At 43.0% G+C, this 24,777-nt stretch overlaps 1 protein-coding gene across 6 annotated transcripts in view; it reads left to right on the top strand.

The window, feature by feature from the left end:
- Positions 1 to 24,777, top strand: part of ADGRL3 (adhesion G protein-coupled receptor L3) — a 512,834-nt gene that overhangs the window by 233,535 nt on the left and 254,522 nt on the right. For all 6 annotated transcript variants that reach the window (XM_068681641.1, XM_068681639.1, XM_068681640.1 and 3 more), the window contains one exon: positions 20,975 to 21,188. In XM_068681641.1, coding sequence (XP_068537742.1) covers positions 20,975 to 21,188 — 214 coding nt within the window. The remainder of the gene's footprint in view (positions 1 to 20,974; positions 21,189 to 24,777) is intronic.

Raw genomic sequence — 24,777 nt, 5'->3', positions numbered from 1 at the left:
TAATGCATGTCCTTCTTAAGATTTTCTCTGTGCAGTAGCTGGATGGGATGTGACTTACATTAATTAGCCCTGATTTTCCCCTCTTTCTCACAATCACACCTCGTTTTGTTTACAAACTTTAAGGTGACTTTAAGTATCCCCCTACCTTACTCTTTCTTTTGCTCCACAAAGTGAGACCCAAAAGGAAAACCCTACTGAATCAGGCTGTAAGACCCTCTGGCTCAGTGTCCTGTCTCCACCCGTTGTTAGCAGCAGATGGGGGTAAAGAGAAAAGCAGGATGAGAATAAGGGCATATCTGTGGTATTTGTTGTGGCATACACTACCTGTTTCTGATTTAAAGACTGTCTAATCCAGAGACAACATCTGGACTGTCATGTTAAAGCCACTGATGGACCTTATGCTATGAATGTGTCTAGTTCTTTTTGAATGTCTTTGACTTCTGCAAAAATGCATCATCGTGCTTGTTTGAGCCTTGGCACTGTGAGTAGTTTATTGGTTGCCTCCTGGTTGTATTATGAGAAGTACTGAGAAATTACTTCCTATTTACCTTCTTCACACCATTACTGATGTCATAGAATTCAAGCACATTCCTTGCTGTTGTCTCTTTTCCAAGCTGATGAAGCTAGTTCAGTGTTTCCATAGCATATTTATAAAGAGGACTTCAGTTTCTCCTTGGATGGACACCATCCCATATCTCCAATGGTTGGTCTGTAGTAACCAAGCAGCCTTTGAGTGAAGTGTAAATGGGGATGTTTTTTGATAGGCCTGTTGGAGTTTCAGAAGACATGCAACTTGCTGCTGTACCCTCAGCTCTGTCTGCGTCTTTTTCTGCAGCAAGGAGAGATCCGTGCCTTATGTGTGCTTTGCAGAGCTGAATTGCCTCTCCTCCCCCTACCTGTCAAGTTAATAGCTGATTCTTTAATGATCTTGGTGAAAGCCAGAAAGTTACTTAGAGCAAGGAACTTCCTTGGTGTGGGAAAGCTTGGGAGAGAGAGTGCTTCATAATAACAGGGCTTTGCACTTTGGGGCATGTGCACATTGCCTGCTTGTCAGCATGCCCACACACCAGGACGCTGCCTGCTCACTGTGCATGGTCTGACCAGTCCTGAGGCAAGGAGAGAGGCACAGCAGTGTCTTTCCTTGCCCAAATATTTCCAGCCCTCTCAATTGGCTAGCAAAACTGTCCAGGTTGAGGATCTTGCTCTTGCATAGACTCTTTGCAAGTCTGGTGAGGTGCTTGGACTCGTTACCATGTGTTACGAAGCTTCCAGAGATGGCTGGTGAGGGGGAACAAGGTGCTTGAATGTGGCTCTGGCAATCATGAAGCTACCAGAGATGCTGATAGAATTGCAAAACTAAGGCTTGTAGGGGAGATGCACAATGGGGAGTGAGGGTTGGCTTGGATCAAGGCTCATACCAGTCCTTCCAACCATTCCCTTCTGGACCCGCCTCAAAATCCCTTCCAATGTTAGTGTATAAAGCGAGGACAGGAGCACTCTTCTGTCTGCCATTGCATGGCAAGCAGAAAAATGAGAAATGTGCTCAAACGTTGTGGGAACCGTGCCTATGTATGTGTGTAAAATAGCCTTGACCAGGGACTGCGTTTGTCTTCAGACTCTGGTTAAGGTCCTGATGTTGCTCTATCAACAAATACACTGGGAGTAAGTGAAGATAACGAGGTCAATATCCAGAGAAATTGAAAACACTGAACAACCACCAGGTGCTGTCATTTGTTTTAAGGAGATAAAATAAGGCATAACCCAGAAAACTGGAGCAGTCTGTGTAGTTAGAAGTACCTATTTTCTAACCTCTTTTAGACCTTGCTTCTCTCCATCCTTTTGGTGTATTGGGATGGATGTCTGCAGGATCACTTAGCAGTCCCGAGTACTGCTGAGAGAACAGAGCTGCTGTTGTAATTTGCCACTAAATTTTGTTCCAATTTATTGTGTGTTTTTTTTTTTTTTGTTTATTATTCCTTCTCATTCCTTGCTTTGACATCTTCCCTTTGTGTTGCCTACCAGTTTGTTTTTGTTTGAGAGCTGCATGGACATCTCAGAGGAAGTGTTGAAAGCCAGTAGTGATGACTTAAGGCATTTGCAACTGCTCTAAGCAAAAAAAAGGTCTTATAACTTGTTCTGACTAATCGTTGTGACCAGTTTGTTTCTCGAGTTCCCTGTGCCCCCTAATCTCGGAGGCAAACCAGGTTTATAAACAAGATGAAAAGAACACCCACCAAGAGCCATAAACGACCTAGCACATGCATTTATGAAAGACGTACTGCAGTTTCTTTTGACAGGATTGCAGTGTTTTGCAGTTGTTGTATTTGTGTGGCAGCCCCTGCAAGTACGTAGGAGCACTCGCGCTGTCAGAACATGGTGATATGCTTGCCGACATGTAGGAGAAGCTCTTAGAAAAAACAGGGCAGGCACATATAGTGCCTCTCACCTGTGCTTGCCCAACCACCGTCTCTTTTCATCTTCGGTACTTGCCCAGCCTGACGTAACGCTGCTACACTGAGTAGCCCCCGTTACGTAATGGGGAGGTGCACACTTTTCAGATGAAGACGTAAGGAAAATATATTTATCAATGCAAAGGATATAGTGCCATTATGCTTGTTGCTCTTTCCGTGCCGTTGTCAATGCTTTGTGTTTCTGGTATCTGTTTTCCCTTGTTTCCAGAGAAGTCTCCATAACGAACTCCCTGGTACCGGGAGGAAGGAGACCAGGCTGGAGAAGTAAGAGAAAGGGCAGCCTATGAACATGGCCAGGGTAGATGCTGCATTGTAACTTCACCTTTGCTAATTCTATTCCTCAAGTCTCCAGTGGCACAGAGACCCCCGGAATGAGATGAGGAGGGGGCTGCAGGCCAGGGCACAGGAGGGGAGGCGGAGGGCAGTCCCTGTGCCCAAGGGGCAGCCTGGCTCTCTGGCAAATCAAATGGCCTGAGAGAGCCACCCCCAGGGAAGGGGCCCTCAGCCCCCTGACCCTCCTCCTCCTTCCACACCAGGGCCTCTTTCAGGCTGCACAAGCCCCCTCCCAACACAGCCAAACTGATAGAATAATCATCAGACAAATAATAAATAAATACATTGCAAAAAGAACAATAATAATAAACAACAGCAACCAGCAAAACCGCTTTCCTCTCTGCTTTGGTGTCATTGGTCCCAGCCAACAGGGCTTCACGAGGGGAAGGTCCTGGTAAATAAATTTGATTTCCTTGGATGATAAGATCACCCATCTAGTCGACCAAGGGAAACCAGCTGATGTCATCTTTTTGGATTTCAGTAAAGCTTTTGACACAGTTTCCCACAGTATCCTACTTAACCAAATGTCCAAATGCTGGACAAAACCATCATCCGATGGGTGAATAACTGGCTGACAGGTAGGGCTCAAAGGGTCGCGGTAAACGGGGCCGCATCAGGCTGGTGGACGGTCACCAGTGGGGTCCCCCAAGGGTCCATTTGAGGACCAGGTGTTGTGAGCAAATTTGCTGATGATCCCAAACTGGGAGGAGCTGTTGACTCTGTGAAGGGTGGAAAGGCCTTGCAGAGAGATCTGGGCAGATTGGAGAGCTGGGCGATCATCAGCTGCATGAAGTTGAACAAGTGCCGGGTCCTGCACGTGGGGCAGGGCAACCATGGCTACATGTACAGACTGGGTGACAAGATGCTGGAGAGCAGCCCCGCAGAGAGGGCTCTGGGGGCTGTGGTTGCCAGCAAGCTGACCATGAGGGCTATGAAGATGTCAAAGGGCCTAGAGGGGAAGACGTAGGAGGAGCGGCTGAGGGCACTGGGCCTGTTCAGCCTGGAAAGAGGAGGCTGAGGGGAGGCCTCATGGCGGCCTACAGCTTCCTCACGAGGGGCAGTGGAGGGGCAGGCGCCGATCTGTTCTCTGTAGTGCTATCCAGTGACAGGACCCGAGGGCGTGGGGTCAGGCTGTGACAGGGGAGGGTCAGGCTGGACAGCAGGAAGAGGTTCTTCACTGAGAGGGCTGTCGCGCACTGCAACAGGCTCCCCAGGGACGCAGTCACGGCACCGAGCCTGTCAGAGTTTAAGGAGCGTTGGGACTGTGCTCTTAGTCATAGGTCTGAATTTTGGGGTAGACCTGTGTGGAGCCAGGGGTTGGACTCCATGATCCTTGTGGGTCCCTTCCAACTCAAGATATTCTATGATTCTATGACTTCTGAAGCACAATGTACTGCCAGTGCTTGTGGAGAAATCATTGCATCCTTTGATACCACCCCATCCTCAGTGTATGCCTGACAGCATCAGGAGAGCCCTTCAGGCTCTCAAGGAGTTGGTCCAGTACAAGAACGTCAGTGTGGATGCAGGAAAGAAGCTGTTGCCAAGGGAAAAAGGTACACTTCTTTATGGGTAACAGAAATGGCTGTTGCTGTGGGTTATGGCAAGCTGACCTGGATGACTTACTCAGCTTCCTGACATAAGGAAGTGATTGCAGTGTTTGTGAATACACTTGCCTGTGGTGGACGGGTTTCTAGGCATGGAGATTGTTGTTCATGGTATTTGCGTGGCAGGAGGACAAAGACATCACAGGTGATGATCAGCAGAAATCACAATGCCAAGATCTGTGTGCACCTAAAAGGTGGGCGATAGAGAATACAGGCAAATTCACCAAACTGAACCAAACCCAACTGCTGATAGCCCACAGCTCCTTCATCCCCTACCCTGCATCTCTCCATCTCTCTGCCCCAGTTCTCTTGATGAAACAACTGAGAAGAAGGGGGAAAAAAAAAAAAAAAAGCTTCTCCCCAACTGCTATGTTGGATCCAGCTAAGCTTTTCAGCTGGGCTGAAAGGAAACATTTCCTGTGGGTTCTGTTTGTTTATCTCGCTTAGCTGTTTTAAATAGCATTTGGGGAAAGAAAAATATCTTTGGAAGGTATTTGCTTTGTTTGGAAGATATTTCAGTGGAGCAGTGTTGGCTATGTGTTTAAAAACGAGAGAGGCAGATATGACTTGAATGTTACTTTCCAGCTCTGGTGTGCCTTACAGATTGCAGTGTTCACTGGGAATCTGGGAGAATAACACAGTTGATAAAAACAATTGCCACGACTTTCTTCCCATGGCTTTAAAGTTAGCTGAAGTTGTGGCACCTCTTTCTATAATTTTATTAAAAAAGAGAATTTAGTTGTAGAAACATGGTGTTTTGTCCTGTCCTTGCCTGCCACAAGATGTATAGAAATAACTCTTGAGTTTACCAGAATCACAGTGCTCTGCACGTGCTGAAAAGGGATGGCAGTTCGGTAAGCGTGGTCACAAAAATGGGAATTGCCATCAAACCTGGGGGTTCTGGACTCAAGCCATGCCAGAGGGGGCACTATCACGTTGCGTGACAAATCCATTAATAACAAGAATTAGTTAGAATAACTTTGTATTTGGTCTCGTTTCCTTCTTGGCACTGGTGAATGAAGGTGAAAGCAGAAAGGGCTGCATACAAAATGCCTCGTGGATGTAAGCTGGGTCTCTGTAAGATTTTTCCTGTACTGCTTCAAAGGTTAGTCTTTTTGATTTTGCAGCATTTGGGGGCTGTCAAGAGCACTATCGTGGTCTCATTCACGCTCTCGTTACACTCTGGGACCTCTCAGAATACTGCTGGAGCTCTTCTATTGCCTTTGGTGTTAGAACAGGGGCCAGGACGGAGCTGGCTGCCCAGTGTGGCTGATGCTGTGCATCCCTTGCATGGCACCTGCTGGGAACCATCCCTACACGGGCAAGAAATCATGGTGAGCACTGTGCCATAGGTCAGAAATGGGAGAAAGACTGAAAGAAATCGACTTTCAGTGTGACAGTGTGCGTTACAGAAGGGTTTTCAGGAAGTCGCCTCCTGCTTTTTAGATGGCTTATTTGTTTAATTTTAGCAATTTCGGTGAATTAAACTTTTTCGCTTCACCTCACTTAACTTCCGTGTGCATAGAGGCCTAAGCAATTGATATGACTTTTGCTGTTGCAGCTGTTATTTTCTCAGGCGTGTTTCTGATTACTGTTGTCTCTGTTGCAGTAGTTTGTTCTGCTGCAAAAAGGGAGCATCGCGCTCCTATTCTGTATGTATTTTACTAATTTGTCCTCACGTGCATTGCTTAAAAAAAAAAAAAAGCAAAGAGGAAACAAAAGCAGGGCTTGGGGTCCCCACTTCCAGACGTTTCTCTCCAAGCAATGGGTTTCTCATCTGTTTCTTAACATGTATTAAAAGCAGAAAAGCAATATACGACTTGGGATTTACTCTGGAAGTAGCTGATTTTTAGATTGTAAAGTAATCTCATTGAGCAGCTGAAGAACGTATGATGCTTGTGATACCGTATCTCTGCCATTTCTGTGCTTGGCTTTTGGCGTAAAGCCTCGCTTGCCTGAGGCGTAATATCCCAGCAAGACATCCACACTGCCGTGCCTTCCAAACGTAGAGCTGTTTGTTAACAATATGGGATTGTTTCTCCAAAGTCACTGTAACCCTAATTGTCCCCCCCAACCCCTTCTGTCTGCAGGAGTAAAGGAACATTTTGGATTTGCTTTGTGTGACCATATTGTGATGTACCCACCTTCTTGTAGACTCTTCCTGAAGCCTAACCGAGTAGCGGAGGATGTTCCCTGCAGCCTGCTTGTGGTGGTAGTGGGGGGGCTGATTGGCGTGTCTTCTGCCTGTCTGGTGGTATTAGTATTCGTATCAAAGGAAGCTGTTTGGTTCCCTTTCTCCTGGGCAACCGCAGGAGTTGATCCCTGCTCCCTGATGTGAATGGCAACAAAGGCAGGGGAACCATTCGTTGATTCAGAGCAAAAGAGCCCAAGTGGGTGCTTTGATTTCATAGAAACCCTGCCCTGGGAGGGCTCTGCAAGGTTAGTCTGAATGCCTTCCTCGTAATTGTGACTCCCAAAGCGTTTTGGCAATAAAGCAGTGTGAAAGATAAGCAGGCAGGCCTCACGGATAATTTTACATTAATAACGATGACTTAGAAATGCCACTGTCAGACAAGTGATTCCTCTGTGAGAGTCAGACCATCATTAAAATATCTAACGCCAGAGAGGGTCTACACTGGTGGTAAATGGGTTATTGACTTTCAGCTCCTGTTTTGACTAAAACTATATGCACAGCCTAAGGACTCCAGTGGATCCCAGTGCCTAAGGTGGTAATGTATTCTGTAAATCAATAATATATTAGTAATAAAAATGACCAAAGCATACATCCATTAAGGATTCATAATAAAAATTTGTTTAGGTTATATACTGCGTATATTGATTGCTGCTATTTAAAGATAAAGTATGTCTTTCAAGCAGAGTGCTTATATGCATAGCTGCCTACATTTTAAATCCATTTATTTTTAATATGAAGATGAACTTAAATAACATGAGGAAATATGTATGAATAGAAGTCAGTATTTTAAATTGCAAAGCATTATACGGATGCAAGTGTGCTGAGAAGCCACAAATAGATGTCTGACATTGCTGAGACCTAAATATTGAGCCGTAGCAACATAATAAGCAATGTACGTGGCACCCACTTGCTGCAGCTCCAGGCTTCCCAGTAGCTTAAGTTTATCTTTTCTTTGCACCTTAACATTGAATTGCTCACCTTTCTATGTTGAGGTATAGGAGATAATGTAGTATAAGGTAACGTATGGCAGAGCAGGTTTGTGGAACAGAGCTGTCAGCAGAGTGGAGACCCTGTATCTCTGCAGTGCTGCTGGCTTTCTCTACCTTTCCATGCCTGACACGAGTGGCTGCAAAAAGAGGACTTAAGGAACCACACCGATACACGGGATCAATGTGACTGGGATGCATCAATGTGACTGGGATGTAGGGTTTGCGAAATAATGCCTTCAACCCATCCCAGTAACATCGTACCAGGCCCATAACTGCCTCTGCTGTTGATTCGGTGTTGTGTTGTGCACATACTGGAAGGCTGAAGGTAAAAATAAATAAATGAATAGGCAAACAAAAAGGGAAAAGAAAACAAAAAACAAAACACACACACAGAAAAACCTACTGAAAATGTCAGTGTAACATCTATACTTTCATCTGCCCTACCTGTCCATGTGGCTGACTGGGCCAGGTCCAGTGCACCTTCGGCAACGAAGAGGCACCTCTGGTAACAAATGGTTGAGAAAGCAATTCAAGTGCCGTAGCTGCAGTCTTTATGTTTTCCTGCAACAAATAAAAACTGTTTTAGATTACACAGATTATGGTTCATTATGAAAACAAAGCAAGCCTCTGACTGAAATCCCATCTGTTGGTTTGCATTAAACAATTCCCTTCCTCCTCCCTGGCATCTTTTATTCCTAGGAATTCAAGGAAGCTGTCCTGGAACATTTTTGTCCATTCACAACCACGAGATAAAGGCAAGATACAAACCTTCTTTGCATGGATGAGCGCAGCAGGTATCTGCATAAAAGCTGACTGAGACATTTTTATTTTTTATTTTTACTGAGATAATAAATTCGGCAAGTTCCTTGCTGCCAAACGTCCCTCTCTCTTCCTGTTTTCTTTCTCCTAAATCTTCATAGATCTTTAAAATACAAAGAGACTACTATGATCAACAAGCCAGACTGTGCACAATAGAGATCTCACCCCGTGATTTGTGCATCAGGCTCCCATATCTCCAGTTTGAGCTGTAACATATCTTCCAGAAAAATACCCAGGCATAGCTTAGGGACTTCAGCTGATAAGGAATACATCACATACCTAAGTAAACTGTTCCATGGTAAATTACTCACACTGTTAAAATATGTACCTTAATTCTAGGCTGAATTTATCTACCTTCAGCTTCCAACCATTGCATCGTGCTTGCCTTTTGCTGCTGAAGAGCTCACTGTCCTTAGAAATAGCTTCCCTCTGTAGAAACCTCCAGGCTGCAGTGTTTTTTTTGTCCTAGTTAAACAGACTTAAGCACCTTTGGTGTCTCACTATAAATCTGGTTTTCCAGACTCTACTTCATTTATTTTTTAAAATTTATCTTAAGCTCTTTTGCAAAACCTCCTTCAAAGTTTCTGACAATCTTTTTTGAAGTACAGAAACCACAATGTACATGTTCCCCTAATGGACTCATTAATATCATATGCAGGGCAATTTTGTCTTCCCACTTCTCCTTGTATTCACCTCCTAATACTCACAAAGATCATGTTTGCCCTTTGAGCCACTGTGTAGTGTTCAAATGCTTATCAATCATGCAAACAGTTTTGTTTCAGAGTGGCTGCTTGCTAGGCTGTGGTCTCACATAATGAGCACTTCTTGTATTCCTCCTTGGGCTTGCGTTTGTCTGTGTTAAAGCATGGTCTGCTCGAACAGTGTACAGATCAATCTGCAAAGCTGACAAGGTCCATATCATTACTTAACATTTTATCGGGTTTTGCACTGACTGCAGATTTGGCAAGCCTGGAGTTTATTTTCTTTCAGATCATCAAGAAGTGTGTTGAATGATACTGGACTGATGAGGTTCTTGCTGAACTTCCAGAAATGCATCAAGTTGGGGTGACAATTCCATGCTTACATTATTTTTGAGAAGCAAGAGCTAATGCATTTTTTCCTGTGTGCAATGGGAGTTATGTTCTGTTCTCATAACCTTGATTTCTTTAAGAGTTGCCGGTAGCAATGTGCCAGTGTCCCAGATCGAGTTAAAAAGCAGCACGGGCTTCCTAAGAGGGTGTCTTTTTTCTTTTTTTTTCTACAAGCTCTTATATCTAAGGTATCTAATTCTGCAGAATGAAAAATGTCGGGCTGTAGCACTTGCTGTTATATCTTTCCTAATATCTGATGGTGATAAAGAGGTGCTTTTGTTCTCTGAATTATGAGTACATCTGTTTGCTTCTCTCCAAATACAGGTTGGAGTGAGTTGGGGGATATGTGCAGAGGGTTTATTTAATGCTTGATACCTGGCTGTGTTTGTCCTATACACCTCACTATTTTAAAAATACTGCCGCTACTTAAAAGTTTTACGAGCATATTTTTTCTTAATCTGATGGTAGGCAGGTTTTCTGTGTTGGTGTTGTTTTGCTTTTTAATACTTTGAGCTTCCATAACTGCAAGCTTTGTTTCCAAACTGCAATTTGTACTTGTTAAAACTGCATTGCTGCCTTTGTCTTCTTTTTCAAGCGAGGGTAAACTTCTTAACAAAAGAAGCTTTTTCTCGTGATTGTAGAGTGGGGAATTTGTCACCTGGAATCGGACTTCTCAATTTACTGTTCGCATTTAAATGCTTAAAGTTTTATTTCTATGCAGTTTGGTGTGAAATATTTTCATCTACAGGACGCTGTTCTGGGTAAAACCCCCAAACAGGTATCTTACCAGGGAGGGCTGTGGTCTTAACTTTGCTTTCCAAGTTAAATTGGTTTGTGATTACTTGGCCATCGGCACCTTTTTGTGTTGGTTTGTCTTTGTTCAACAGACATAAACAATAGGAACAGGATCCTGTATGAAACTACCCTCAGACAGTCTTGCTATAAAATTTCCTTAACTTTTATGCTTAGTAGGCAACACTACCTTACTACTTTTTCCAGTCACGCCTGAGACTTGTAGCATCTACTTCTCAGACAGTAATGCCATGAAAAAATTTCAGAGAGAGATTTAGGGGCTGCTTTTCCTCATTCCTTATCTGAGTCTAGGGGTAATGGCAACCCTCCACCAAAGCAACATCCCATGTGGTAGCACCTTCACCCAAAAGTCCCCATGGCAAATGTTCCAGTGCTTTGAAAACTATTTTTTAAGAAAAAATGGGTTCAACACCAGCCTTTCTCTGTGACCTTTGGTATTTTTAGGTAGTTCCCTACATCCCCTGCCAAACAGATTTGTTAACCCTACCTCTGCAGAGTGTTGCCACGGTAAGTCCTGTGGGGGTGTTTTAAGGTGCTTTACCACGGAATAAAAACTAAAAAAGCCTGATTTCATTTATAAAGCTTTTCCCTCATACTCCAGCAGTGCCCTTGGAGGGCAGTGATAGCAGAACAATTTCCTCAGATACGAATTGCAAGCACAAGATGGTGGAAATATGCAACAATTTTATTCTGAGAAAAGGCAGAAAATTCTAGATGTGAGGTATGTATAACTCCAGGATAACGATGCCTGAAACACCTACAGAAAGTGATGGGTGTTAAAAGTACAGGAAAACATGCTTGAAACGGATCCTTTGTTAGAAAGCTCACAGAAATGTGCCGTAACATGCTTACATTAGAAAGTTAACCAATAACTTTTAACTAACTTTGCCCTTCCAGTTCTGCTGCAGGCTGCCTCTGAGTTGCATCCCCGCCGCCTGTGATTCCTCTGCTGTCCTAGCAGGTTTGAAAAAGCCCAGCTTTTTCTGATACTGTGTCTGTAGGGGATCAGCCCCATTTTTAGGACTGGAGTCTTCCATCAGGTGTTATGTTGAAAACTTTTCTTTGCCCTTATCTCTATCTGGTTTTGTCGGGCAGTTAGATTTGTGTTTGTTTGTTTGTCTGGTTTTTTGATGGCAGATCAACAAAAGATTTAATTTCATCTGCTTAGAGAGGGAGCTCTTGCAGGAGAAGAATCTGAAACAAGATTAGTGAATGTGTTGAGAAATCAAGCCTTCCATCCATCATAGCTGGTTGCAGTGTGTTTTTCCTGAAGCAAGTTAGATTTTCTTCAACCATATTTTCATGAAACTGGTGAGCGTTGTGCCCTCAAGTACATCTGTATCTGTTTGTCACCCATGCCACATGGCTATCCTTTTCTGTGCTACATCTCGAATGTGCATATATTTCCTCTTCTGGTATTTTAGTTTAAATGTCCTTTGTGGCACAGACCCTCTTTGGGTTCAGTTATACACACAGGTGTCTTGGCCTGTGCTTTCCCACAGGACGAGCCATAAATCATGGTATCCAGAGCTCTAGAGACTTTCATAAACCGGGGTTTCATAAACCCTACAGGTTTCATCTGGTGCCACGGTGCTTTCATTGAGCGCAATGTCCTTGTGACTTTATTCATGCTTGGTTTTGCTTCCACCTTGGCGTGCCCCAGCCACCCTGGTTTGCCAGTGGCAGTCACGGTGGTACCGCAGGACAAGCATCCCTTCCCCGGTGTGAATCCTATGAGCCCTCAGCTCTTTTGCAGACCTCTTCACCTGGCTCTTTTGGGAACAATTACTCTGTTCAGAGCATCTGGGGAGTCTGCAGGTAAGCGTTACTTCAGATTTTTTTCTCTGCCTCACCTTGAGATGGGCAGTATTGTGTGTGTTCATATTTACACCCATGAACATATGCAGTATTTCCAGATCAGTATCTGCACAGGATGCATTACGGGGAAAATACTTAACCCCAGTGTTTTCTGTGAGCAGGTGGGTGCAATAAGAAACCTGGACACTTAGGATTTTTGGGTTTGCTTCCTAGCAAGCGAACCATTTTGTAGAGGTAATTTAATTCATTACTCTTAATGTTTTGTTATTTTCCATTGAGGAGGAGAGTTATCTGCAGGAAAAAAAAAAAAAAAAGTGATTCCCTGAAAATCTGTTTTTATTTGGAATATGTTTCCACCTGGAGCACGTGTGTGCATTTCAGTTCATTCCTAGAATTAATTCTCCTATTGTTCTTTATTTTTAAGCTTGGTGGAAGTAGATAAAGTTGGCTGACGTTCAGATGAAAGCGTACGCTTCTGCAAAGCTTTTTTTAGATGTTAGTGTATTTGGAGTGAAATCCTTGATCTTTCAGAGTCAGAGGGGAGTTACATTAAAGGCTTCATTGAGAGTCAGGATTTGGAGGGTCACAAAGAATGGCTCAACAAAGCCTACTTGTTAGTTCTTGCTAAAGCATCAGCAAAAAGGATGTTGGACCTCATGCCTCTACTTCTGAGGTGGAGCTAATAGATGCCATGCTTTGCAAATCCCTATCCAGCGGCTGGGGATGGGTTACCTTTGTGATGTGGCCAACAGGTTGAGGGGAGATGATTCTCCCCCTCTGCTCAGCTCTTGTGAGACCCCACCTGGAGTGCTGCTCTGGGGCCTCCAGCCCTAGAAGGACGCGGATGCACTAGAACAGGTCCAGAGGAGGCCACGAGGATGCTCCGAGGGCTGGAGCACCTCTCCTATGAAGACAGGCTGAGGCAGTTGGGGTTGTTCAGCCCCATGTTACACACGTCATGCATTTATAGAAGTGTGCGTGTGTACACATAGATATATATTATGTATATATAACATTTATGATGGATTACAATTCTGAGAGGCAAGATCTTCAAGCAGTCTGACTTCTTTATAAAACTTTCGCAGAGTTACGGCTAGTGGAAAGAGCAAATTCTCTGTTGCTATTTATGGCAGAGACTCAAAGAGGCTGTGATGTCTAAAGCACCAAGAAAAATCACAGTTATTTATTTAATGGTCTACCGTTTAGCCATATTACTTCCTGAAAAATGGCTAGGCTTCAAGTTCTGGGTAACTTCTTGTAAAATTAACTCTACGGGAGTCACTCTTGACATACAGTGCTGTGACGGAATTGGTTTAAATGTTAAATGTTTGGCACCCAAAATTTGTATACAGGTCTTTGAATGATAGCCTGTACAACTTGCAGAGAAATTCTTCCCTTTTGCCTGCTTTCCTTTCTCTCTGGACATTTCTTCAGATTTCACACAGTTCTCCTTTCTGGGCAATGCAAACTTAAAAATAGATTTACTGCTTTGCTAAACAAGTCCATAAACATCACCGAGTAATCCTCACCATGCTGTTCATCATTTCTTTAATAATGCAGATATTTCTACAAGAGCTTTAATGGTCCCCTTCAGAGGCTATTCAGGGAACTGTAAATCAAAATTAAACTTTAACTTTGAGGAGGTGTTACTTGGTAGGAATACATTATTTGCTGTCACAGTATTTCAGCTAAACCCCAAATACATCTAACCTGATTTGTATCTAACTTAAAAAGGATTTCTGAACCTGATGACTTCTGGATTGGGTCCTGATTTTTTTGTTTGCTTGCTTGCTTGTTTATTTGTTTTTGTTAATTTTTGTGTTTTTGTTTTCCCTCACAGTGGGCTAGAAATCAGGTTTAGCCTCCTTGGTCTCCTTATCTTTATCCCTGTCCTGCTTCCTGTAGCTCAATGCTGCTGCCTCCCAGTTCGTGGTGGTGCAGGTGACGGGGAACAGCATGTCCTCAGCTCCTGGGCAATATCCAGCCGGAGACACCGTTAATCCTTGTGTGTGTACGATTTACTATGCATTGAAGCCCATTCAGATGACACCTAAAAAACAAACAAACAACTCTATTGGTTAACAGGGAAATTATTCCAGATTGACATTATTTTAGCATCTGTAAGAATTTAATCTGGTGTTTTAGGTGGAAGTGGTAATAAAGTGTAAATAAAGTGGTAATAAATTATCGGAAGAACTTCTGATTTAATACAAAATCTGAAAAGGATAAACAAATCCTTTTTCCTTACAAGGGCTAAACCCTTGGTACTCATTTACCTGAGTGCCTCTATGAGCATACCTGCTATGGTGGTTGATAAAAGTTTTTATCTGAGATTAAAAAATTAACCTTACTAATGGCTATAATAAAAAGCTACAGTGGAGTAATTTAAAATGAGGTGAATTTTGTTATTACTCAAATTCCACTCGCTTCACCACATTAATTTGTACTGAATTAAATTTGAGACTTCAAGGTTGTTTGGCAATGTCAAAGTCAAAGCTTCCCTGCTTTTTGAAGACAGCTAAGCATCTATTGTAACAGCAGTAACTTGGGGTTGGATAAGTGTCATGTTTTTCCTTACCCAGGGCACTGGTGTGGTGTGTGGTATGTGGATTTGTTATAAAACAAACAAGCAAAAAGAAAGAATGGTCTCTTGCACAGAACTTAACATTTCCTTTATTGAGAGCCCCAGCGTCTGAATTTTGAGGACGAGGACTTCAGGATTTGAAACCCTGATATTTAAGCGATGTCTGTGTTAGGCTGGAGGGTGACTTTAGCATGAGAGTTGTTTGTGGGTCTTCTGTTCTGCAGTGCAGGACTTCAACCCCAGGTTCTTACCCTATCTTTACAGTTTTCCTACTCTTGAAAGTTAATTTCCTCACAGGAAGACTGTGAATTTAAAGAGCAGTTGTATCTGAGTATCTTCTCGTCCGTGTCTTTCATTACAAATGAGATGATTCACTGCAAGGGAAATATCCTTGGGAATAGATTTTTCCCATGATGTGGCCTAAATATTAATATTCTTGCTTTGGACTGTCCCCTTGGAGACAGGATGTCTTTTGTCTGTTGTTCTCAGCTTGGTGTTTGTACTTTAACTGAATTTGGTTAAGTAACATTTAACTCAGGCTAGGACTGGACTTCTGACCTCTAATTTGAAGGTAGGTCATCACGTTATTTTATAAGAGCACATTAAATTCGGCCTCCCACCTTTCTTTTTGGAATGCTTTGGTTCTTTTCCATGATCTTAACTAACTTTTTGTGAGCTGGAACCATTTTTGACCTCAAATTCCACATAAAATGCACAGGGAAGGACTTGATTTTTTGTTTTTTTTTTTGGACTTTTTATTTGGTTGTCTTTTCTAGGTTGTTGCACAGGATTGCATTTCTTTTCGGTCTTTTTTTTGCATACTCCGTTCCAGAGGATGATCCTGCAGTTAGTGAGGTCTGCTCACAGCTGGCTGTTTGCTGGGTGGAGGTGGGCTCTGCTTAGGGTAAAGATGCACAAAGGAAAGTCGCAAATTGTTCTAGGAAATAATAAAGCCCGGGGGTGCGGGTATTCAATTCATATGAGGAAAGACAGGCTGAAGCCATATTCTTCACCTTCTGGGGTTTCTTCCTTTCTGGGGCAGGTTTTGGAGTGCTTAATGGCGAGGATAGTTTTCTCATTTTCATTAATAAGACAGCAATCAGCTGAGGGCCGGAGGGGTGAGCCAGGAGTGGAGTCGGGCCCTGCCTGGCTCCAGCCTTGCACTGTCAGAGGCTCCAGCCGTTTGGCCACGCTGCCTTCCTTTCCTCCCTGGAGAACCTGGCTGTGGATGCTGGAAGCATCTCCTGCAAGAACTCGGCACCAGCCGCTGTCTGTAGGCTCCACCTTTAACCCCTCTGTGGGCTGAGAGCAGAAGGAAGGCTCCTCTACCCCATCCCGCTAGAAAGGACACAGGCTTCCTGGCTATTTAATTTGTTGTCAGCATACACAGAGAAAGCAGGGGAGAGACAAGAGCATTTCCCTGTTTGTATTCCGATCACAAGTTTCCCGAGAACTTTTAACCAGCCGGTATTTTTAATCTTGTCAGAACTAAACTAATATTTGTGAGCATGGAAAGGCTGGGGGGACGGGCGCAGTGCAAATGGGAGAAATGTTTGTTGTCGCTATCTTTAACTTGAGTTTTTGTTTGCTGCCAATATTGTTCGTCAGATCAGAGGCCAGATGTAATTTGGATTAAGGGAGAGAAGAAACACTGAGCTCTGTTTGCGTGCTGCAAATGAATGCGGTAACGCTGCTTTGTTTCTTAACAGGAAAAGTGGGACCCTGGTGTAGAAAAGCACTTGGGCATGTGCTTTTCTTTGGGGAGCGACACTCATAGAAGGCCTTGTAACCCAAATGGGATTTCAGCCTGTACCCATACCAGAGTAGGCTGCAGAATAAGAGAGTGGCTTTATATAAATATATATATATATATATAACTTTTTATTTTTTTCCTCCTGCAGAATCAAAATGAATGGTGGGAATATTAAGTACTGTGAAATTACAAACACAGAAGTGTTTCTCCAAACTAGCAGGAAACCTTTTCCCCCAGCGTGGTGTGTTTGCCTTTGGGAACAGTAAGTCAGGTGTTTAGCTGGGCAGACCAAATCCTGTGTAGAGCTTGTGAAAATAATTATCTCTACATTTCCAGCTTTTTGTTTCGCCGTGCTTAAATATGCACTTAAATTTCACTCCGAAAAATCTGAGCCAGAACATCATTTCTCTGGGAAAATTGCATATAATACCTAATTAAAAACATCATCCCACACTTTTCTTTTAAAAGTACATCTACTACCGTCATGCCTCTAAATGTAACAGAGCTCAACAAGTCTCTAGCAGCCAAGAAGAGACGTAATTTAAAGGCTATTTCAGCATTTGATTAAGCACACAGTGATAACTACAAGCCCATGCCCTGCAGGCATGACAAGAGGCAATTATGTTCTGAGGTCAAAAGCAAGGGGGAGAAAAAGCGCAAGATTTTGATGACTTACTTAATTTTCAAGCTCCTGAAATTAGCAGAGACAAAGAAGTTCTAAATCGCTGAGATAAAATCCTGACACTGTCTGTGACTGTTTCTCCCTCTCGCTTTGCCCTGTGTAAGCTCAGGAGCATGGGTTGCCACCAAACGGCCGCAGTTAGAAGACTCAAACTGGCACATGATTAAATGTTAAAAAAGAAAAAAAAAAAAAGCGTTTTTCAATTTTTTTAGGTTCAGCTGTCTGTGCTAGATTGATGTCTGCACATAGGATCCTGGAAAAAGGCACCTGTTTTCCAACGTAGTGAGCAGCCGTCAGCTCTTCTTGACTCCCAGCCAACAATTAGGTCACTTATTTAGGAGATTAAATAAGGAGCTCAGTGAGAGACTGCAAAGATAGGGAGCTGCTCAAAGGAGAGAGAATGGATTAATGAATTAATACAGTCGTGCTGTGTATTTCACAGATGGGCTTTGATGTATCTTATTTCATAGCAAGAAGCACACACAAATAATAATAAAAAAAATCTTTGCTCCTCACTGGAAAACCAGTAAAAATGATAAAGTAAGATTATCACATAGGGACACAATGTCAACAAATGTGCTTGCAAAGGAGATAAACAACCAACCTCAAGTCTCTCTTTGGAGTATTTATTGCAGATATCAGGGTAGAGAAAGGCCACGTGGAGCAACTCATTTGATAGAGAATGGCAGGATGGGAAACATGCACCATTGATTTCTCCTATTTCATTGTATTATGGTGTTCCGTTATCCCTAATTCCTGATCCAAACAAAGCTCGTCCAAGGTGTCACATTTATCTTATGCCATATATCCAGGAAATAACTGTTGACTGTGTGATACCACAGTAAGGTATCTATAAACGAGAGCTGTCCTGATAGCAGGTGGTTGAGTGACTGTGTGAGAAACAAAAAGGTGAATTCCAGTGTATAACAAGCCACATCTGGAAACATTTGCATCCATCCAGGTACTCTTTAATGGGAAGTAGAATATGAGCTGTTTTCCATTCCCATCCCCATCCCCATTCCCATTAACATTCATGCAGTTTTAGTAGATAGATTTCATAAAGTCTCACGTGCATATAGAACATACAAGAAATGTGCTCTCACATCTGGTACAGAACTGTGTGCAATAGCTTTTATTAAACCTCTGTATTTTCATTTTAACTGTAAAATCCTCCACTAGAAGCCGTAAGTACTGCATCATCCTTGTTGATAGACTTGCTGTGAGATTAGGACACTGTCTTTGCCCTCAGATAAACTTCTATTTTAATGAAACCATATTGCTGGTAGCAGCTCCTGATGTCCTATTTCTAATAAAACATGAGAGTTAAGATTAGCTGCGTACGTACAGGATTGCTCTTTGACAAATACACCAGGTTTGTGTAAGTGAATTCCCAGTCAATTAATTTCTATGATTTTAAGCAGGGTTTTCCTCAGCCATCGTATCTTTAATGCCTGCCTTCCTTGACAATATAGCATAGTTACTGCAAAAGAGGCAAAGGAATTAATGGCAAAAATGCACTTTCAAACCTCTGGTCACCATGCTTCAGAGTTTTTTGTTTTCTTGTAGTGGGAACTGCAAAAATAAATTAGTTTTAGCATCTGTCTTTGTGGTTATGGTAGTCCACAGACACATCCACAGCCCAATGGAGCAAGTGGCCAGAGAGGAGCCTGCTCTGTTTCCAACCCTTTTCTTTTGCATAAAACAGAACTGGTCATTAACCTCCTAGAGAAAATACCCAAATTCCCCAAGAAACTGGCCAAGACTTAGTCTCAAACAGCTAATGTTAGCTGTATACCTCATTGTGCCATTTTCTTGGCACTTCATAGAGTCCTCTAAGCACACGGCAGTAGGAGAGAGTACTCTTGGCCTCAGCCTTCTGCCAAAATCTGCTCAAAACCACCTGCCTCCCATATTGCCAACCTGCTCAGGCTTAGTACGGAGCTAGCAGAGAGCGAGCTCACCGCAGCTCCTTCCTGAACCTGAAAGTTTCTGGTCAGCAGTGGGCCTGTGATCGCGAAAGGTAATGCAGGCAACTAGAAACTCTTCCCTTTTGCCATCAAGTCAAGCGTTGGGCTTTTTTCTTTGCTCAGATCTTGTCTGTGCCTCCACGTCCTGTTCCTCCTCCGCTCACCTCGTAGTTGGTTAGTAATATCAAGCCAAAGGTGAGAACGAGGAATTATATCTTGGAGCTTTGTGCTTTTTCTCCTGGCTTTCCCCTTTCTGAAACACGAGGATTTGGTTTCGCTATGGGTTTATTGCATTAAACAGATGTATGGTGCAATAAGAGACCAGGGCAAAACTGTTACTCTAATCTCGGGAAAGAAGCACATCCTCCATGATCCAAACCCTGAAGCTATGGTAATCGGAGAAGCTATTATCGAAGAATGAAATGCACGTCTGTCTCAGGAGTTTGGCAATTAGTCCACAGCTCTACCACATCACTAGTATCTGCTTTTAGAGTAATCCCCGCAAAGTCACAGAAATGGAAAGGTTCATCTGTCCGATAATGCGGATCTCAATGAGACAATTGACAGTAATGGGATGTTGCACAGGAGTTAATGTAATGTGCTGGATCGCTGCCTGCCAGACAGACAGACAGAGGCAGCCTTCATCCAGCTAAGGGGTACGCAAACAGCAGTGCACTCTTTTTCCATAAGGAAGCACGGAGTGTGTGCACCAGGTTGAAGTTTTATGAGAGAAGACATTGATGCAATGGCACATTGTCCCTACAACTGGAAACCTTTGTGGTATTGGGGTTTTCATCCTTGTAGAATAAGGAAAAGTAGGGGTTGGCTTTTGTTTCGGCTCGTGGCCAGCACGTTTGGCTGGGAAACAAGTAGTTGGTTCCCAGCTTCACCATGGGATTGCTGAAAGATATTCTGGAAGACAAGTAACACTTCTGTGGCTCAAATGAGAGTGACAACACGTAGCTAGTTCACGTGGGTGTGAGGGCATCGGTGCATTTCACATTGTTCAGGCTGCTGAAGATCTTTGGATCAAAGAGACTGTGGAGATGAGAAGTATTGCTGCTTCTTGTCTTTCGAGTTTGTGTACTGATACTTTGGGCTTTGTTTTCAAGGCGTCTCAAAGCACATCTCTTTGTTTGTTGCCAACACGGAGCCAACTTTTTTTTTTTTTTTTTTTTTTAATCAAATAAGATTTCTGATGTCTGTTTAAATGAACTTCCCAAGCATGTGGCAGTATCGAGTGCACATAGATCAGAAAATATCACTGCGGGTACCAGACGTCGGGGTGGTTCCCAGAACCTGCAGGCCAGCCCCTGGCACGCTGCAGGCGGTGCTGGAAACCTTCTGGCACCTGTGTGTGTTCTGAGGACCTGGAAAAGGACTGGGAGCCATGCAGATGTTAGGGCAGCTGCAGTCACGCTGAGCAGGTGGGATCCTGGTGCTTGCGTTGCTCATGGACAGACCATTTCCCCCAGCTGATCAGGCACAACCCCGGGCTGTAATTTTATATATCAAAGCCTTTCACCTAGCAAGCCGAAGTAATAACAACGCCGGAGTTGCTGTTTAGCTCTCTCAATATGGTGTTTCTAAAGCCCTTTACAAAAGGGATCGTTTGTGTTTTTTGTGATGAGAAAAGCAAGCAGCTGAGCGGGGAAGTGATTTCTCCAGGTGGCCAGCAGGCTGGGGATCAGACCTCGCTTCTGCAGGCCATATTATGAGGGTACCCAAGCTATCCAGAGCACATCTCGGTACAGCATACAGACAAAAAAAACGCTGCTAAATGTCATTCTGCTTTTAATCCTCCTATCAGCGTGGAAAAGTAAATGTTTGCTGTGTTTCTGTGTTAATCCTTGCAGCTTTCAGCCGAGCCCCGGTCCCCATGGCTGTGGTCCGAAGGGAGCTGTCCTGTGAGAGTTACCCCATCGAGCTCCGCTGCCCGGGAACAGATGTTATCATGATTGAAAGTGCCAACTACGGGAGGACTGACGATAAAATCTGTGACTCTGATCCTGCTCAGATGGAGAATATCCGCTGTTATCTGCCAGATGCCTATAAGATTATGACTCAAAGGTATAGCATTTAATATTCTTTGTTTGCTGACTGTTGTTTTTTTAATCCGGTACGTACACACCAGTTTGTTTGTGTGTTTGCATGAGAAAACGCAGGTTCTTAGTGTCTGTGTACGGGCACAGAATTACAGCTATCATTGCTAAACTGTGCGTTTACCAGAGTAGGTCAGGATCAAACAATATAAATAACATTTGCGGTAAGTACTGCTAATCAGCCCGCTTGATATCCACAGACTCTCGATGTTACCTCTGAAATGCCTGTATACCAGTGCTGTTCATGAATAGACATGAAGTCTTTCTCATATCCGCCTGTCTTCTGCTCTGCTGTCTTTGCATAGGTGGTCAGTAATTTCCTTTGAACTATTAATATTTTGCGTTCAGAATAACATTTTCAATTTCCTAAAACACAAAGGAAATTCTCCAACGCTCATCGTGTTGCCAGCCTCAGTTTTAGGTGGGATCTGAATTTGTAGTCAAGAACTTGTTCAGGGTTACTGCTTTTCCAGAAGACTTACTAAATTTCTGTACAAATACTAGTGCAGTTAATTGCTAACACTGCATCTGAAAACGGTAACTGAGGTATGTTCCACGTGGATAGACTCTTGTAGTGCAGAGCCAGGGCCTAACAGTTTATTCCAATCTATAATATCCTGGTTATGGAAAGCCTTTAACTATTTCTAAATTTTTCAGGATATTCTTTGGCACAAGAAGTGGTGTGGGAAGGATTTTTAAGTCACAGTTCTTGATATTTAATCACATTCAGCGTGCTTCTTTTAATAACTACGCACAAATAACTATTCAGGACATTTTGCTGTTAATTAAATAGTAATAGAAATGAGTGTTTCAGGATATTAATAATAGTATCGACATAAGCAAAGTGCCGCTAATTGATGTCATGACAACAGTGTTTGTATGGTGACCTAATGGCTAAAGCAGTGCAGAGTTTTAATGGAGTATCTTGCTATAGTTTGTTGCAAGATACTTTGCACTAAAAATGGAGTTGTGTGAGCAACAGAAAACATGAGTTTCATCTATATTTGACACGTTAATGGATATTTTTGAGTTCCCTTCAGAGTTGCTCCATGTCAGAGATTTAGAACCCAAGTTGCTGAGAGGTCTCATGACAAATGTGCTCATTGCTGCAAACGGCTTGTATAAGCCCATTTGACTTGGCACTTCTTTATGTCGAACCCCCCTGCACTGCTGCTTCGAGTCCTGTTTGTAAGACTGTGATGATTGCTTTTTCAAAATGTGTGGCAAGGGTAAGAACATGACATCATCCAGTGCCTTGAATTCAGCATGGTTTTAGTAGCATTACTGTAATTCTCCTGTACAGGTTGTTAGTGGCTTCAAGCAGAAACCCTTTATCATCTGCATATTGGCAGAAGAAAACCATGTCATCCCCTTTGTGGAGCCACTACAAAGTATTAATATATGTGTTGTTTTTTTGTTTTTTTTTTTTTTATATGTGGTAATGTCCTCCAGGCACTAGCTTCCCAGCCACACACAGAGCTCTGCAAGCTTCTGGTCAGTTCCCATGCGTAGCAAAGCTGCAATAAATGTTGGCACCTTGCTCAAGGAGAGCACATAATCATACTGTGTGCCCACAGTGCTGGGATGAAAACTCACGTTGATTACTTGGCTCTGCACACTGTCACTGCCAACCCAAACTGCTTAGCAGAGAGCTAGCAGGGAAGCACACCTTCTCAGGCAGAGCATCTCTGCTTTCCCATTTAGGCAGGAATGACCAGCGAGGGGGAGATTTCTTGCAAGGGAAATGTGAATCCCTCCTGGCTGAATATTAATATCCTTGCCTAATGCTGTTTTTCAGTAAGGACTCTCAGGAAAGGGTGGTAGCTCTTTTCATTTAAGTATGTGATGATCAATTTTCTTGAAGAAGTGCGCAATCATGTTATTAATTGGGTACTTGTGAGTTTCTTGAAAGTAAATATGACCTGCTTCTAGTTAAAAGGCAGGTTAAAAGGGGAGGGGGATGACGACGACACTCCATTTTGCATTTATATGCCATTCTCATTTCTCTTTTATCTCCATTAATTCAAAGAGTTGAAAAAAATAATAAAACCATTAAAATGAAATACATTCCTAAGATGCGAACCAGTCTGCCAGTTCACAGCTCAGCATATGCCTTATAGCTGAGCATCTGAAAAAAATAGCCTAAAAGGAAAATCCTGACAGCCTAGTCACTGTGACATTTTCTTCTGAAAGCCTCTACCTGCAAAATTAATCAATTCAGCATTATTTAGGTGGTTTTGCAGATGAATGCAAGTTTTGATACAATTAACTTGTCTTTGCTAACGCGATAGAGTGGGGGCAACGTAGCCCTCGCGGTAATCGAAGCTGTCTGCATACGGAGAGAAAAAACATATGCACAGTGCATGCTTATTCTGCATTGATTAATTATTGCATTCACAAATACACAGTCCCCCTGTAGGTTTTATAATAAGTTTTCTAACTGCTCGCGGTTTTTAATCAGCAACATTGTCCAGTCAACCTACAGGCATCCTGGCGTGGCTTGCAGGGAAGAGAAGAGTGAAAGGTAGGGAGGAAAAGCGTGTGTCTGAGAGACGGAGCTATTAGTATGTGAGCCAAGGCTGCGAGGGAGCAGATTTATGGTAGATATTAGCAATTTTTCCCCCAAGGACTCCTCTCTCCTCCCCAAAATTGAGCTGGCATGCTCCTTTCTTCTGTATGTTTATTTAAATTAATTTTGCAGACGAGTGCATGGGGTTATTTTGAAAGGGAAAGGCATAAATCTGATGCTGTGTTTGCGGAGCCCCCTGAGCAGTGAGAACACAAGGAGCTCTTGCTGCAACTGTTGCCCTGAAAATCTCTAAAATCTTCAGAGTATTTCTCTAAGTAAAGAAAGTTTAAACAGCTTGTAGGGAGCTATTTGATAGGAAATTAAATCTCTGTGGCCTATTTTGTTTTCAAACTTGCCGGCTCTTCCTTCCAGCGTGAGAGCAACAGCTGCCCATAAAAGCTCAGAAAGAGTGTTTTATGGACTGGAGTTATTCTGATATAATTAGAGAAAAATTATTTCATAGCATGTTTGCTTTGGAGCAATGTCTTTCTGAGGACTGTAACAAACAATTAAATTCTAACCAGGCCCATTGTAAACTGTGTGCACAGTGCCATGGGAGGCTTCACCATGCTCTCCCTTGAGCAGCTATGCCACAAAGTTAACGTGTCATCCATTCAGACAGCCAGAGTCCTCCTCAAACAATGGGGAAAAGCAGCCTCCTATTCCCATAAGAATCGCCTTTGTGTTTATAAATGTTAACACTGTCATTTACTCTATCAAAAAAAAAAAAAAGAAGAAGAAGAAAAAGAAAAATAATTGCTCTCAGCCTTCTCTCTTGCGTTTCTTGTGGATGCTTTCTGCCAAGGAAATAAATACATGTCCCAGACAGATAAACCCAGCGTGGCTCTTTTTGCGTGCTCGTGGTTTCACTGTAGTCTTTGGAGCTAGTCACTGGCTAAAACTGACCCAAAAATTCAAGACTTCAGCGCAGGCAAGGGAGTTAAACATTTGTTTGCCTCCTCCTTGATTCGGACACACATGCCAGCAT

This window comes from Anas acuta, chromosome 4 (assembly GCF_963932015.1).
Source record: "Anas acuta chromosome 4, bAnaAcu1.1, whole genome shotgun sequence".
NCBI lineage: Eukaryota > Metazoa > Chordata > Aves > Anseriformes > Anatidae > Anas > Anas acuta.
This window is presented reverse-complemented; position numbering and strand designations above follow the sequence as displayed.